The sequence below is a fragment of the Dendropsophus ebraccatus genome, chromosome 5 (assembly GCF_027789765.1).
Source record: "Dendropsophus ebraccatus isolate aDenEbr1 chromosome 5, aDenEbr1.pat, whole genome shotgun sequence".
Taxonomy (NCBI): Eukaryota; Metazoa; Chordata; class Amphibia; order Anura; family Hylidae; genus Dendropsophus; species Dendropsophus ebraccatus.
The window spans coordinates 34,400,849-34,419,259 of record NC_091458.1 but is presented as its reverse complement, the minus strand read 5'-3'; the positions used below and the strand labels follow the sequence as shown (position 1 = coordinate 34,419,259).

General features: G+C 41.9%; 1 protein-coding gene across 4 annotated transcripts in view; it reads right to left on the bottom strand.

The window, feature by feature from the left end:
- Window positions 1-18,411, bottom strand: part of SPATA13 (spermatogenesis associated 13) — a 47,532-nt gene that overhangs the window by 13,818 nt on the left and 15,303 nt on the right. For 2 of the 4 annotated variants that reach the window (XM_069969834.1, XM_069969836.1), the window contains one exon: window positions 10,670-10,814. In XM_069969834.1, coding sequence (XP_069825935.1) covers window positions 10,670-10,814 — 145 coding nt within the window. Of the gene's footprint in view, window positions 1-10,669; window positions 10,815-13,540; window positions 13,907-16,133; window positions 16,319-18,411 lie in introns of those variants that run through there. The other 2 variants (XM_069969835.1, XM_069969833.1) reach the window with 2 other exon arrangements.

The window sequence follows — 18,411 nt, the reverse complement described above, 5'->3', positions numbered from 1 at the left end:
AAATGGTGATGTCACAACCTGAATTCCAGAGCTATGCAGGCTGTGGCTGCTGGAGAGGATGATGGCAAGGGGACACTAAGGGACACAGGACACTGGAGGGACACTGAGCCTCCCTCTGCCATCATCCTCTCCAGCAGCCACAGCCCGCACAGCTCTGGGAGTCAGGTCGTGACATCACCATGTTATCCAGGAAGTGACATTACCATGTTATCCAGGAAGTGAAACCTTGATGCAGTAGTAAGTGTAGGGGAAAAAAGCTCTTTATGTGCATTTCCCATAATAAATGTATATTGGTAATTTGTATAACTTGTTAAGGGTAATACAATACTTTAATACATTTTTTAGACTTCTCCTTTAAGATTGTCTATACTGTATACAAGATTGCTACAGGCCAAAAGAATGTTATGGGGAGTATCAAAAGGGGTACATAGGTGGCAGTCTCACCTGGGACCTGGTGTCCCCTACTACATGGGGAGATGGGCGGCTAAACATTTTAAAGCTTGTCAGAATTGAGTAATAAACCGCCTGTTTGAGCAATAATCGGCATGTATAATAGGGCCTTTAGTGTAAGATGGTGTAGACTGATCACAACTGATAGGTGGTGTAAACCTAGACTAGATAGAACGATTCACGATGATAAATCTGATTTGATAAATGTTATATTATAGAACCGAGGATGAGACAGTATTATTAAATCAGCCTCGTCTGCTAATTGGTTAGGCGGGGCTGACACGTCACGGCCAGGGCAACGGGAATCGGAGCGGGTGACAGCAAACCCCATCGCTGGAGCAGGGGAGGTAGGTGCATTTTGTTATGTTCAGCCACATCCTCCCCTGGACTTCTCCTTTACAGTGAACAGAGCTGAATTGTAATACCACATAGAACCTGAGGACCTGAGGGGTGGTGCGGTTTCGGAAAGAAAGTAGCTGTTTTTTTTTCCAATTCTGGATAAGCCCTCTTGCATATTACTAGGAGTGTCTGCTTTTCAATGGCAGGATGCATATACTGTCACTATACAGTATCTTATGTTGAGTTTATATCTGGTCCAATCAGATTTTTTTTTCTTCAGGAAGACAATATGATACTACTACAATCATACATTCACCAGTCAACGTTTCAGTATTCAGAATCACACTGATGACCATTCAACTCGGATAAAACATGCAGGATAATGTGTATGGGGGAGGACGCAGGCGGCTCATATAAATATTAAATCTACAGAAGCTGGCTCACTATACACCCTGGGGTCAAGCAGCCCCCCATACACATTAGATATTCATGAGAACAGGAGCTGATGACATCATCCTCATGTAAATAACTAGGTTTACAATAGGGATCTATGGGGAGCCAATGTTAAAGCAGGGCTGGATGTTGCTGTCCTAAATCATGAAAATGTGAACATTCTCCAACTGGGTTCACACTTTGCATTTTTGTTACTTTTTTAACATTCTGTGTTGTTTTTGGAGATTAACTCTCATGTCCCAAGGAGGCTTCACTACCCAAAATGCAATAAGTATGATGTGAAGGAGACCGCTATACACCTACAATTCTATCTCTATGATGTGATATCAGTCAGGAGCTGTACACATATGAGGGGCCATGTCATATGGGGATTTATAAGATGTTGTGACTGCCGCATAATGTCGCCATCTTCAGCATCTACTTGACATGAGCCTTTCATTAGTATCCTGTTCTTCCATTCTGTCTGTGATGACACAAGAATATGATGATCAAAGCCTGCGGTAGACTAATATGTGCCCATTATGCCAGAGGAATCTGTTATCTATGCACATAGAAGCAAAGCACAAGAGCAAACAATGAAAACATAGGGCACAATACAGAACAATAGAATAGACCCAGAGTGTGACTCATTGATCTACATAATAAATGGAGATTATAAAGAGATTTTATGTATAAAGTGTTCTTATTCCCGGGTTAAAGCTTTACAGTCACTTTTTTTTAATTAAATTAAAAAACACCCTTTTAATAAATTCTCCCCCTGGAAGACACGCTATGTCTATGCAGTATATACTTTTACACAGACTGCCTGTTGAAATCAATGTGTGTAATGCTTCTTCTTTCCTGCGGGGGTGCTGTTGGATAATTCAACACTTCCTGCTGCAGGTTCCCCTGATCACTGAGGATCCTAGAGGCAGGAGATCATGTGATGTGCTTATTATAGCAAAACCCCTATAACAAAAGGTTGTGGAGAGTCAATAACTTTTTAATGGATACTTCCAGAACTCCATTTTAACTATTGTACCCAAATTAAACTTTAAATCAGCAGCCAGTCCCATTCGGTGAAAATTTCAAAAGGTGTTAATTGTTTTTGTACATCTGTAATACAATCCCATCACATAGCGATAAATGGGATCAATAATATGGAAGGGGGAATGAAGCTGCTATGGGTCCTAATCAGGGGCAAGAACACTGTCCCTTTCGTGGGGAGCAACATGTTGGTAAAACTAGGTTCTTTTATGTAGTGCTATTACCCATACATTTAACTATTTCAAGTTACGCTGCTGTTTCAGTTTCCTGCCTATGAGTGGTGGGAGTTCCTCTAATATTGCTATGGGGCACCAAAATTTCTAGTTATGCCGCTGGATATTAGAACCCGGGACCAATGGAAAAATGTAAGGGTCCTATTCCACTAAGCGATTTTTCGACGATTAACGATCTCAAAACGACCGCTATGTCAAACGAGCTGAAATCATTCACCCAAATACACAGAACGATGATCGTTACTTATGATCGTCCTTGCGGTCATCCTATTTTCGCTACTGCAAACCACCGAACGACGTCTTATTACAGCGACCAATTTGCAAACGGTCAACAATAAAAATAAGTCCAAATTTTCTTATTTTCTCGTTGGTCGTTTAATCGTTGTATGCTATTACACAAAACTATTATCGTTCAATTATAAACAATTTAACGATTTTTAGAACCATAATTGTGCAGTGGAATAGGGCCCTAACTGTTCCCAGTGTATAGACTGGTTGGCATGCACCTGAATGAATTTTGAGGGGTGCAGCAAGGAAGACCCCCAGAAGCCCACAGCATTCAGTAATATTTAGGCTGCTGAGCTTTCTTGGGGTCAGTTTTGATAGTGGATGCCTAATGTATGCAGAAATAGTCATGGTCCCCATGGTACAAGATACTAGGTGAAAAGGCTCCAGTTCAGTCCTATCAGTATAATGAATGAGCCATAAAACTGCAGGATGCAGAGTCCAGACTTTGTGTAGCACGTGGGGAAATAACATGGTAAATGGCATTATTATCACCTGCTTGCCTGACCCATAGAGCAGCTACAGTCTATTACAGACAGCCAGAGGCTGAGGATACCGCAGTATACTGCAGCACCACATCTCATCATCACATAAAGTGAGAAATGTAGCCTCCAATACGGCAACACTGCTGGAGTCTATACATATGCTGTGGGTATTACAAGTCCCAGCATGCCCTGTTAGAAGCTTTGTAACCATGGCATGAATACACATTGAGCTGGGTAAGCATACACATCTATTGTGGGGTGAGGCTATAGATCTTTACTGTGAACATTTAAAGAGGTAGTGCGGCGCTAAACTTTTATTCACAAAATAACACACATTACAAAGTTATACAACTTTGTAATGTATGTTATGTATGTGAATGCCCCCCTTCCCCATGTCCCCCCCCCCATAGACCCGAAAGTGTGGTGCATTATACTTACCGCATTCGTGTCGACCGCTCTAGCCGTCCCTCATGCCGGCCCCCCTCTGCCGCGTCACCAGCTGCTCAGCCGCAATAGGCTGAGCATAACATTGTCACAGGATGGCGGCCGGGGGTCAGTCAGTATAATGCACCAACACTTCCGGGTCTAGCGTGGGGGGGGGGGGCATGGGGAAGGGGGCCATTCTCTTACATAACACACATTACAAATTTGTATAACTTTGTAATGTGTGTTATTTTGTGAATAAATGTTTAGCGCCGCACTACCCCTTTAAAGTCTTTGTCTAAGGTTAGAAAATGCGGCAACTATCTTCAGGAAACAGCGCCACACTTGTACACGGGTAATGTTAGGTATCACAGCTTAGTTCAATCTGTGGACAGGTGTGGTATGGTTATAGGAAGAAATCTGGACAAAGATAACTACACCAGTGTTTGTCCGCAGTTCTGACTCCATCGATTATGGAAATTGCCACCCAGCATGGTCACTGGGGAGCTTTACCATAAGACAACAGGAGGGGGTCAACGGCGGTGGGCACCCTGATGGTAGGGGTGGGGTCATATATGGGGAGTGGGGCACATATGTGGTTGGCACCCTGGGAGGGCATATATATGCCACCTATTTGCACATATTGAAGGGTGAGAAAATGTTCCGGAAAGTGGAGATAAGCAGCTCATGAAATGCACTGGGCCCAACTGTGACATTGTGGCATTGTGAAGAGGCAACAGGGATCACCTGCAGCAAGTACTCTCGGGAACCGCCATGGGGATATATATGCCCCTTATCTACTTCTTCAGAGTGAGAATATGTTCCTGAAAGGGGAGGAAACACTAGCACTAGGCCCGCCAATTTACTAAAATGGCCCAACGAACCCCAAGACCAGTATCCAGCAATGAACATAAGCCATCAAAGATCAATCGTAGCCTTAGGACTCCGAAGAAGGTGTCCAATTAGAAATGAGTGCACACAGTAACTTAGGGACTATATTGGCATAGAGATGGTTGTTTTTCCTAACTCACCTTAACTTGGCCAAAAAGTGGTGGATACAAATAAAACCATGATGCCCAACCTCTTGTATCCAGCTGAAGATGGAGCGTTTATCTCAAATAGTTTTTCTTCATGAAACTGTCACATATATTCATCACCCTCTGACAGTGGACTGAGAAAGGGGAACACATATTCATGATATTACCGCCTATTCAGTCCTGAGGTGTTAATGACATCATCAAGGCGTGAGGTGACAAATGCCTCGCACCCAGTATTACAGGATTAGCTCCCAGGCTGCATTAGGTTCCTTAGCTCTATAGAACAGAACATTGGGGCTAATCACAGGTTCTTATATACCCCAAAGGTGTCCAGTGACCCCCAATAACCTTAGGTCTGCAACCCCTTCTCTGCATGCCAAGCAGCCTGAGCCGCCCGCAGCTGCAGTGCCAGCTATGAAAGGTGTGAAAAGCTTACAGCGGCTGACAGAGCTCTCACATAGGCCCTCACATAGCAGATGCTGTGAAAACCATTTGTTCCACTTCAGTTCTACCTGCAGAATAAGATCACCCCGGGAATTATCTGCTGCCGAGATACGAGATATACAGCCTGGCAGATCCTCACTAAGAAGTGCGCGGCACACCGGACCCCGGATTATGGATTGCTTCCTAATACTCTGTAGAGCACATCTGTCAGGAAGCCCGTGCATCCTTGTCTTCTCAGTACAGGGCCCTGATCCGTTACTGAAAAGGTTATTTTTTTTATCCATTTCTAAATAAAATTATAAAACATTCCAATAACTCACCTATTATACCCCATCTGCTGGGTAGAATAAAAATAAAAAGGAAAATAAAAATAAACATATAAATAAATAACTAAACAAACAAATCAGCCCACCCCCTCTAAAAAAAAAAAAAAAAAAACACAAACATTGCCACCCTTTCTCACAGGTTGTACCTGGTACTGCAGTAATTACCTGAAGGGCTCAGCTCAGCAATATTTGAAAGTCCCTTAGAGAATGAACGGTGAGCTGGTTGTTATACCCTATTCTGTTGATATGGGATAGCTTCTAGAGTTGAGAATACCCCCTTTAAATAATTGGTAATACCAGACAAGGCCAATGGCGGTGCTATTTCTAGGAGGGGGGCTGACTTTTTTTTTTTTATACTGGAAAACTGCTCTACAGGAGAGTTCACACACTGCAGCTTTATTGTAGACATTTCTGTAATGAAACATTGGTTCCATCATCTTAATGGTAATTCTTCATAGGAGGGGGGGGGGGGTGGGGTAGGGTTAATGCAGTCCAGGTCTGCAGACATCATGTTATAGAGCAGGAGGAGCCGAGCAGATTAATATATAGGTTTGTAGGAAAAGTCCCAGGATAACTTGTCATTTATTCATGTAAATTTCTGCTCATTCTGGGATAAGTCATCAAGTGGGTGGCCCTACTTACTTAGTGACAGCTCTTTTATGTGCATGGATATACAGATAGCTGTCAATCACTTAGCAGGACCGCCCACTTGACTTCTCAGCCAAAAATGGTCACAGATTTACATGAATAAATGACAGGTAATCCTGGAACAACTTATACAAAACTATATATCAATCTGCTCAGCTCCTCCTGCTCTATAACATGGTGTCTGCAGATTGCACTGCCTTCTCAACCTTCTCAACCTGACAGATTACCTTTAAAGTTAAAATTAGATGTAAAAAAAAAATAAAATGTATATATATATATATATATATATATATATATATATATATATTTTCATATTCTCCCACCCAAAGCACATATATCCTTCGAAGTAGATTTTAAGTATAGGAGCCACTAGTTACATGTAAGCACTGGCTGCTTTTTGGACTAAGTGATTAATCTTTGTAACCAATAGTATTAAATACATATTGGTGATTGATAGATATTGATACTCTCTGGGTTACGGACTGGTTCAGGAATTTACAAGGCATAAAGCTGCAGCTCACCTCACACCTTTTCATATACTGGCAACTACTTAGCTAATATTATATCAGTGAAAGGGTTAAACATATACAGATGTCAGCCTCTACACGAACCGCTCAACTTCTAGTAATAACGTAGAAATAAAATCTGGAATTAGAGCAGCAATAGATTCTTCCCTGTGTATAAGGAGAGCTGATCCATGCAGTAATGCAGAGGACAAATCCTAATCCAGATTTCTGGCTGCTGCCGCCGGCTGTCTGCAGCACATCCCATCCCAAATCATTCCCAGCTCATCAACTACTTCCCAAAAGACCCCGACATCTGCACACCTACCCATGTGAAGACTTTCCAGACTCCAGAATCGTGCCATTTCCCCTCTGGCCACCATGCTTTCATTGGAAACGGAGAAAAAAAAAAAATGCACGAAAAAAACGGGGCTTGGCTTGTACAGTAAAAAATACACAGCAGCTACAAAAAAAGAAGGGAACGGTAGTCGTCAGCGACTATAAGCCGGCTGTGGAAAGAGCTTATTCATTGCCTCCATCCTCCACGCCTGCGGTTCAGGCCAGACACTAGGAGGGAACTGACAGATCAACATTATGTGTTGCTGCAAATTTGGCTGCTTAAATGACGACACGGTGGGGTACCCTTAGGGAGGAAGCGAAAAGACTAAAACATCAATACGAATGCAGTCTACAGCCGGATCTGCTGCCAACTGAACCTCCGAACATCAGGAGACACATATCAACTCCCAGCATCATCTGCAGCTGCTGCCAGACATAGGAGAAAGTTCATTCTTGTAGAATAGAGAAATTTGGGTTTAAGGGGTTTGGTTGATTTCATGCATTTACTCTCCAGATGACATCATAACAACACACAAGGTAGTGATCAATGTTGTCTATGGAGTCACACCTACAGGGAGTGGGTTCTCGTGTGGCTGTGGTCTGTATAGGAACAAGATGCACATATAGATATCACAACTTCCTACTTGCAGAGTTTCTACCCTCTAAGGGAAACAATTGGGTTGCACACGCTCAACTTCAAGTTATAAGATTTCAGATATAACTCCATCTAGACACTAAGGGGGACATGTATCAAGTGGCGGAATGTGTTTTTTCGGCGGAAAGTGCCGATTTGTGAATGATTTTATTAGCACATGGCCGATTTGCAAATGAAACATTAGCAAATGGGCACTTTCTGCCAGGTACATGGGGGGGGGGGGGGGGGGGACAGTCCGCCTCTACATAAATCTCCGTAGTGCCAGAGCTGCGCGGACATTTTTAAGTCCAGAGCAGAAAACGCCAGACTTAATAAATTTCCCCCTAAGGGTCTGTTCAGATGTAGTCGATTTTTTTTTTTTCAGTATGTGAATTATAAAATCTGATGCAAATTAACAATATACGTGAAATTCTGCAGTGAACCCTAAAAATTCTCAAGGCGTTAAACGCATAAACTGTTTTTTGCAATCCTGTTTTGTGAAGATTTTTCTAATAAGGAAACTGCATCTAACCCGAGGAATGGGTGCTGGACATTTTTTATAATAATATTTGCGATCCTGGTTCCGGGTTTGCCGTGCACCTGTGTCGGGACTGCTAGCTGGGTGAGCTGACCACTACCTGTTTAAACTAAAAATTCTCTTGGTATACGGGAACTTGTAGAACCTCACTTACTAGCAACGTATTACACAATGCAGATCGGAGTCCTGTAACATATCCCCCAGGTCTAAAAAGTTTATCCAAAGCCTTTAGATAAGTAGGGTCCATAAAGTATGGCTGTCAACTATACCGTGTCTCTAAAGGCCCTATTACACAAAACAATTATCAGCTGTTCTTTGCCGACTATTGGCCATTACGGCCGATAATCACTTTGTGTAGCTGATCGTTGTCTTTCAATATGTTGAAAAACAAACGGCTTGGATAGTGATGATCTGCTGCCGTCACTCTGTGCAATAGCAGTGGCGGCAGCCGTGTAAAGATTGTCCTGAGAGCCCCCCCCCCCTTTTACCAGCTCATTATAGGGGCGAGTGGGAAGCAAGGAGCAAGCGAGCTCTAACATCACAGGTCGGCGCTCGCTTGCTCCCGGTAATTGCCCCGCATAATAGGGGCTTAACTTGTATACGTGTCACTTAATGGGGAAAGAGAGAATACACAGTGTGAACCTAACCTCTTTTTAAATTTGCATAATTCATTGATTGATTACTCAATAGGTACTGTCCAAAGGTAGGTCAAAGAATGACAAACAAGTAAAGCTTTATATTCAATAATGGTATAGGTACAGCAAGTCAGTCCATGGAGCGGTTATAGAGCCCATGGAGGGAGGGAACCCAACCCTTTTCTCTCCTGATCTCTATTGTTAGCAAACAAGCAGGAAGGAATAGGCAAAAAGGTCACGGAGGGGGAAACAAACAGTATTTACATGTATCAAGAATGGCTAAACCTGTCAGTTTGATCTTTGCTAAAAAGGGTCCAACTAGTCTGCAAACAAGGCGGCAAGGCTTAACATGTGGTCCAGGCTGCAATGTATTGTAGTCATTTGGCCCACTCTTCTGACACCACCGGTTTTCCAAGTGTCTGTTTTCCATCGTTGTCCCTTACCGGTGATGTTCTGTGCAAATAGGAAATGCCCACTTTGCTGCTAAGCAGGCATAGGGAACTAGGAAAGAAGGAGGACATGGAGACGGGGACACTGGAACCTGCAATGAGGGGAATGGGCTGGTAATATACTGCTTTGTTAGTTTCAATGTAGCCCAGGCCATAAGGCTAATTTCAGCGTGTACCTGGCCAAACCCACATTACATTTAGTCATATACATGAACACTGCACGGTTGACCGCGGTGTTAAAATCTAATCACTGTGTACATTAAAATTGACTGTATGTAAATTCAAGCCTTACTCGCCTACTATTCTTCGAAAGAAGGCATTTCCAAAATCACTACCCCCTAGATCACAACGCACTGCAAGAGAAGCATAGTCAACCGGATTAGACCATAGAGGGGTCTCGCAGGTGTATGCCCAGGTAAAGCCCCCTGATTTATAAGATGGAGTCCCTGATGCAGAACATACTGTATCCTGCAGACTCAGCCCCATGATATATTACATGGCCAAGGACAACCACTGTGTGGGAAATGAATGGTGGACTGGTGGATCGCAGCTTTCCCCGGTTTTGGGTGCAGATTGCTGGGGAGTTCTGAAGGCGCTTTTAAGAGCTGTCCTTTAAATTAGAAGTTAAAAAAAAAAGTCTTGAAAGTGAAAGAAAATCTACAATGAAGTGTATAACCACAAAGGACAAAATTACTCAGCATTTATTATAGATCAGGAAGCAGTCACGCCATTTACTGTAATATCTAATCTGCAAATATCACCGGGTCTACAGTGAACTCGATGTGTACCTGGAACGAAGCATTGACTGATAGCCTTCCAACTCTTACATAAAACTGTGCAGGAAGTTCAGGTTTACCATTCTCTTACTATGGGTGTGAGTGGCTTAAAGGGAACTGGCCATTAGTTTCAGTCTGAGTAGCTGCACTTCGGCTCTGAACTTTCTACTATTATATCGCACATGAAGTCATAACAATTGCCATGGCCTATGATAATCGATAGATTAGAATCCATTAGCATAACTCTAGAAAAGAGCACCATGATGCTTTCCCCACTCTCAACATTACTGGGGATACTTAACAAGGAGACCACATATTGTTCTATGACATCAATGTCCATCTCCAATTAGGAATGTGGTAGCGTCCATCAGCCCGAGAGAGGTTCCTTGCCATTCACTGACATGAACCGTCTTCTATTTACACCCCCTTTTGCGAACATACATGACATAAAGGAGTCTAGGTGTACAAGCACAGGCCAGCTCTATTTCAGGATGTAGAGGTTAGAAAGTGGAGGGACAACAGAGGCTGCAACTTTCTGAGAAACCACCAAATCGTGGTAACACAAAGTTACTATAGAACTTCAGTTTTTATGCTACTCGGCTTCAGAGCAACGAAAAGTATAGGAATAAAGGAATAGATAGCTTACTGTTAGAGATCCGTATATTCCGCTTGCGTCCAACGCGGTCAAGGCCGATCGGTGTGCTTTGTGAGAAGGCACAGGGCCGTAGGCGAGCAGAGACAGCCTTGTATGGAGGCACTTTGTGTGATGGAACAGGAGGACGAGGGATTGGCTACAAATGGGACACAAAGAGCAAAATGTTAGTCTGGTTAGTAGACACATTAAACAATATCCACCATTAGAATCTATACTTAATGTTATCTGCTGTCCCAACAAATGACTGCTGTGGTGGTGTTAGTAAGGTTCATGTCAAAACTGTGGCCATTGGATGACCGCCGTGGTCATGTGTTAAGACGTTATCAAAGACTGGCCAATAGAGATGAGCAAACCTTGAGCCTGCCCAAGTATACCGATTTTGTAGGAGAAAATGACCTTTGCACTTTTGCTAGTCTACCAAAGTTTGGGACGCTTATGACACAGTGAAGTGCCATGGTATAAGATGTAAAAGAAGAAGAATCCCAATGTACTAAGTGAAAAGGGACATGGCACTTCCATTAGATCAGACTTACCTCTGTACTAAACAAACCTCATACAAAAAGAAGAAATAAAAATGTGTATACACAGAAAGAAAAAAAAAAAAAGAAAAAAAATCACATTTTTAGAAAGCTCACACAGTACTGGTTATTATAATTTTCTTAAATATAGATTTCCATGCAGTTAAAAGAAATAGAAGAGAAATTTTAGTATAAAAACAACCCCAAACAAACATACACCATCTTCTGCTTCTAAGCAGCCTTCGGTGTACCATTGGTGTGCCGAGAACATTCCTATGTTAAAAGACTACATTTATGGGGTTATCCAGCGCTACAAAAACATGGCCACTTTTCCCCCTCTCTTGTCTCCAGTTCAGGTGTGGTTTGCAATTAAGCTCCATTTACTTCAATGGAACAGAGTTTCAAAACCCCACCCAAACTGGAGACAACAGTAGGGGGAAAGTGGCCATGTTTTTGTAGCGCTGGATAACCCCTTTAAGAACTCAGAATACAGACTGCCATATACAGACGGTCCAGGAGGATTCTCATTGCTTTGGCTGGGAATATATTGTGCCACTTTTTATTACTGGAAGGATAGGATAACAGGATTATATATAAGAAATGTCATTTATACAATCCAGCATGGAGCATTAATTTTTCTCATCTTCATTAAGCATAACTGGCTATACATGAATATTTCTGACCTTTCAAAACTGGCAAAGCGAGAATGGGAGAAGGAGAATGACATTCAACATTTTATGTTCAATCCGTTCTATCGTGAGAGATGACAAGCAATGCTTATACAGGAAGAATATAAGAACTGCTGTAAGAGATCCTTACTGTATAGCACAGACAGGTACCTAAACATGGCTGTACATACAAGGTGTCTATCTGGATATCTCTTCAACTAGATCAGCCAAGTTTGCATATTTACCACCACGGGAAGTGGGAAATGATGGGATACCAGACACATCTAGCAGCTTCCTATGTCCAGAGGGAACAAACATTTGTGCATGGTAGAATCCAATAATCCTTACTTTCATAGGACAGGGGGTCTTTAGGACACCGTTCTTTAGTAAAAGGTGTACAAAGTAGCTCTCCTCTAGAAGTCTCATCAGTAACACCTATAGGTGGCTATGCTGTAAGCTATTTCGTATAACTAATAGGGGAAAATAGCAAAGCTGGACAAAGGCATAAGATGGCACCATGATCCTCTTTTCTAACTCCAACCTATTAAACATTATATAGCAAAGAAAAATAGAGCCAACATATAATAGTAGGGGTTTCCCAGGAGCAGATGGTCCCACTGGACTATCTATGGAAGTACTTATCGGCAAGTGCAGTCAGTATTTTAGTGGTGATGTAGTTGTAGTGTTTTACCAAATGGGAATGGTTTTGTTGGGGAGAGGAGCTACCACTATTTCAATAAGGATAGTGTATAGTTGTAGACGTTTCCCAAGTGGGGATGGTCCCACCGGACCATCTTTGACCCCGGTAGACAGTAAAAGCAAGAGCAGTCAATATTTTGGTTGGGATGGTGTAGCTTTAGCATTTTCCAAAATGGAGATGGTTTTGTTGGGTTATGGTAACTAGAAGAAATACCACTGTTACAGTAAGGTTGGTGTAGTTTTAGGAGTTTCCCCAAGTGGGGATAGTCCCATTGGACCATCTTTCACCCCAAAAACAGCAAGACCAAAAGTAGACACTATTTCAGCTGGAATGATCTAGCTGTAAGGTTTCCCCAAATGGGGATGGCTTTGTTGGGCCATGGCATCTAGAAGAGTTACCACTGTTACTGTAAGGATGGCGTACTTGTAGACGTTTCTCTACATAGGATGGAGCCCTCTATAGCTCCTAAAGACAGAAAGCAGTGGTCACCAAACAGTAGGGAGGGGGTAGTTGTAGAGCTTACCCGAGAACACACATTTCCTTTGCGCTCTCAGATGTACTTATAAATAAGGGAAGACAACTCCTATAAATCCACCTATTAAACTATTGACATATTGGCAAGCCATCTTTCTTTCAAGAATACGTTATGAACTTTGAACAGGTATTATGAGGACACAGTAACAATATTATTAAAGGATTAGTACTCAGACGTGTAATAAATGATTAATATTCAACCACATGCAGATTTTTGATAGCCCCAAATCAACACGTCATACCGTATGTTTTATTGATGTCTGAAGATTGGTGGAGAAAGCGAATACAATTAGTGAGGAAAATCAAGAGACTGGAGTTAGTCCAAGAGCATGCATGTTTTATTGTGAAGGAAAGAAATTTTAATACGATGAATGTTAGGACACCATTCAAGAGAGGATTCAGAAGACCTGTCATTCTGCAGAGGTCATGCTTCACGGCTTACTTTTTGAAGCATATCTACATTCTCTTCATCCTCGCTTGTCCCATAAAGGTTGACGCCACCTATTACAGAAATGGGTCTTCTTTTATAGTTCCCTTGGAATTCCATGCTAGGTTTGCAAACTTTTCCTTCCTCCCTAACAGAATGTGAGGGAAATGTACAGTTCCCACCATCTGCGTTTTGGCAGTCCATAGGAACAGAGTCTTCTGGGATGGAGAAACTGCGAATGGCCATCTGACCATAGTCCGAAAGGGGTCTTGGCCGACATCTGCTTTTTCCAGTGACCCATTTCTGAGATGATACCTTCTGAGATTCTGCCTTTTCCTCATCTTGAGATGGAGATTTGGTCCAGGAGTCTTCAGTCGTAACCTTTTTTAAAATGTGAACAATGCAAGTGAGGTAACCTGGTGAATGTTAGTTCCATTAACAAAAGTTACAAAAAAAAAGGTTTAAAATGACAATGACCTGTGCTGATAGACCATACTCACTTATGACTGCTGTAAAATAAAAGTGTTCACCACTAACAAACCAAAAATATTTCTAGAGGACAAAAGGAACGAGGGTCTGACCAGTGGAGAACCCTCAGAAGTCATCATTTTTAGCATCATGGACAAAAAATGTTAAGCAAGTAAAAATAACTATATAATAACTATATACTACTAATAGACCTAAATAAATACATCTATCTAGAAAATAGACATGAGCACCATGTGAGCCTGATCAATAGGCATTGGATTACCCATGGCTGAAGAAGTTGGATGCAGCCCTAGGAAGTCCAGGAAGACATGGATTTAGCCATAGGCCATTTCTTTGTTTCCTCTAGTTTGCAGTCCTTATGTAGATGGGAGTCTTGCAAAGTTCTCTCTTCTTAACATCACTGGAGATGGAACCAACCAAGACTGAGCTCCCTCTCATAAAAAGACTATCAACAGGCATAGGGGCACTTTTATATCCATAAAGGCCACGATTATATGTGGTCACCACTTTCATGAGATAACATGGTGTATGGAGGGGGGGAGGGGTGATGACAGGGGTACCTGTCATCATGGCTTCTACAGAATCAGTTAATTCCACTATTCACCTGGAGGTTTGGGTACCTATAGTTACGAAAATGCAGAGACTGTGATGTGCAACCCCATTCTGATCCAGATAATGTAAAGCTAGGGCTGCGCAGACAATGTTAGTAAAGTCTGTGCAGCCCTTGCCTAATGAGTATAAAATAATACATTTATACATACCTCTCTGCACTTCCTGATGTCCTGCTAACTTCGGCCTGCTCCCTGCAGTGTCTGAAGTGACAGGCCGCACAGCCAATCACCAGGACAGTGCCGTGGCCAGGCTGAGCGGCCTGTCACTTTAGACACTGTGGGGAGCATGCCGAAGCTAGCAGGACATCAGGAAGTGCAGAGGTAAGTTGTTTTTTTTTTACACAGCCATCAGCAGTCGGCCGTGCATTGCTATTACACGTAGTGATGTGTGCCTGGTGGACGATGATTTTAGGTCAAGACCTAAAGACATGATCAGCCGATTATCATTGTCATTGGTTGATCTTGTCTTTATTACAGGGAGCGATGATCTGCCAAATAGGCCTGATTCAGCAGATTATCGCTCCATGTAATAGGGCCCTAAGGCTATGATTGTATTTTAAAGCATAATAAAACATTCACTGTTCAGTTAATTCCCCCCCCCCCACACAGTTTTTTCTCAATAAATTTAGTGGAAACAGGTCACATGTCATTTAATGGCACTGCTGTAATTATAGAAATTCTACGTAAAAATATATATTTTTGAAAACGTTTTTGTGTACTTTTTGTCAACATACTTGAAAACTGCTGATTAAGACCTTATTGGTATAAAACACCCATAAAATGTCCAAAAAGCCTTGGAAAAAAATTAATCAATCAGCAGCTGGTGGGTAGAGGGAGCTGGTGCTCATAAATATTGAGGACTTCTGAGCACACGCATATAATGGAGAGGACTAGTGTGCGGAGTTCTTGCTATTTCGGAAGATATCTCCAAATCAGCTGTACGTCATATCATTGATACCTCATTCTGTTCAGCTTCTCTGTCACTAGTTTATGCTACTCTTAGATAGGGCAGCCGAAACCTACTGACAGAGTCTCTTTCATCTATACTTCATCAGTAGATGGCATGAATCCTTAGCAACTTGCAGTCCCCCATGGTGATTAGTGGGACAGTGTACCACGACTTGCCGATGATTAATGGCAGCTGTAGATGAAGTACAGGTAAGGCACGATGCTACTGTATGGCGAAATCACATTGCGTAAGATCATAAATTGCCTAATAAATCATGTTTTGTGTTTTTTTTTTCTTAGAGGAAAAAAACACTCATAAGTTGTATCATGCAATCTGACTAGGTCAGCACAAGTTCTATCCGGCCTCACCTTCCATATAAGCAGTCTTAAGCCACATCACTGAAAGCTACATAAATACTTCAGATAAAAAGAATTAATTAATAATAATAAAAAAAAAAAATAATTTATATTATATATACATATACATATACACACACACACACACACATGTACATACATACACACACACACGTAAAGATATACAGACTGAATAACAATACCTTCTGGTCTGTAACAGGCAATGTGGCCCCGCAGACACACTGAAACAAGAGACAACTGACGGTCGGCATCCCGACCCCCGGTCACTTAGTGCCAGGTAGTCACTCCAGACGCCGCCATATACGAAACAGATTTTCTCCAAGTCTCCTTGTTATTTGCTCACTAGGTTTGCAGGTGGACCTTGTACTTTTCACAGGGCTGCTCCTATACCCAAAGCATTTTTTAACTCATAAAATGCCAGTCTAAAGGAGAAATGCTTCTTAGACATGTGATGTCATCTGGATTTGGGGTAAATCTAGAGAACCTTTTACCGAGTAAACTCCAAACACACATTAGAGCAGCGTTCAGCAGGTTATAATGTATAGGGGCTTCTGCAAAGTCACCTAGCCTGTAGAACAAAGCCTATACAGTCAGGGTAATTGCTTTATACTGGTAAGTGCAAAACATCATTATACCTATCTATACAGCTATGTTGAGTTCTTGAAAAATAATGTATACATGAGTGTAGAAGTTCTAAAAAAACGACAAAAAAACAAAACAGTGATGGCACGAACAAATATAATATGATTCGCCCATAAAACAACATGTAAAATATGCAAGTCCACTAATAAACCCGACATGTATCACCACCACTAGGGCTTCCTCAGGGGTGACTTCTCACGTTTCTTGCCATACACATTAGTTATTAGTGCAAATTATTTATATCTTTCTAAGCAAGACGGAGCTGGGCCAAGAACCATATCATAGCCAATAGCCTCACTTGGCGCTGGAGTCAGAATTGCAGCACCAACTGGACTTTGGACTGGCAAACTAACATTGCCACGTAGATTTCTACACATTAAAGACTCTGTCAGTAGGTTTATGCTGCACTAAGGGCAGCATAAACTAGTGACCGAGAAGATGAACAGAATGATGTAACCCATACATTGTTCTGTGCAGCTGATTCAGAGATTTCCTCCTGAGCAACAGAGACAATAAGTAGCCCTCTCCATTATGTGCACGTGCTTAGTAATCCTCTATACTCATGAGCGTCAGCAAACTCCGCCCACCAGCTGCTGATTGACAGTTAATGACCTCAAGGTCATTCTGCCACCTAATATGCCAAATCATAGTTGGGGGCTCTGTTAGAAGAACAACATGTGAGATACAATACTGATTACCTATCCTTTGGACAGGCCTTAAATATCAGATTGATGGGGATTCCCGGCACAGCCACCAACAAGCTAAGCATCATGGCGTCTTCAGCGTTTACATAGCTGTATTCATCTGCAAAACATACTTGGCACTCCAAGGGGACCATTTGTGTGTAGAGATAGTATGGCATCCTCTGGGCAATGCATCTATGCTGGCACAGTCAACATTAAAGCACTGTAAAGATACGAAGGGGACCTCAGAGATGAAGACTGTAGCTGGTAAACTCTCTTAGGGTAAATCCTGTGGCCACCTGCACCCCCCCAAGCTGGGAGTGTCACCAAGTGGTGGTGCTTGGTGTAATGTATCCATTTTTGACATTCAAAAGACTAGAAGATGGAGTTCGAACAAACCTGAACGCTCAGTATTTGATTACCGATGGCTGAAATAATAATAATAATAATAATAATAATAATAACAACAACCCCCACATCAGCACATTAGATGTATGAAGAAACCAAGTAGCAAGTGCTCAATTTCCCTGCAGTGCCCCCACAGGAGAAATGAAGTATTACACAATACATTGAACAGAACAAAATCTCATCAAATGGCCTTTCAAATGGTGATTCAAATCATGACACTTGCAGCTGCCCCATGTTAAGGTGAAGGCCCTAGTAAAGATAGTTAAGTAAACTTTGTTTCTTACACTCCCGCACTTGGATTTTTGCGATTTTTTTTTTTATGTCATGCGACTTCTCCTATAACATTTGATTGACTGAGGCCTCATTTCTGAGATACAATGCCTGCACACAGCTCGGTAATAAAGTCATAGAGTATCCTAGTTTTTTCAAGGTCATAGCCGGGCCAGACTACTCACTCAGTACTAATGTAATTGGACATAAATGAGATTTTTGCTGTAGATTTATCTAGCGGGCACGAGACAATTTAAACAGTGGTAATACATACTATATAACCTGTCACTATACTGTCACCAATGCATTATAGTGTCTGGAAATGGTGAGGAAATACAGTTTCGCACATTAGCAACAGGTCTCACCCAGATATAGTGTTATTCTTCTAACATTGTAAAGGTTGGCTACAGATGAACAATTAGTATTGTTTTTTTATGTTTTTAGCAGTCATGTTCTA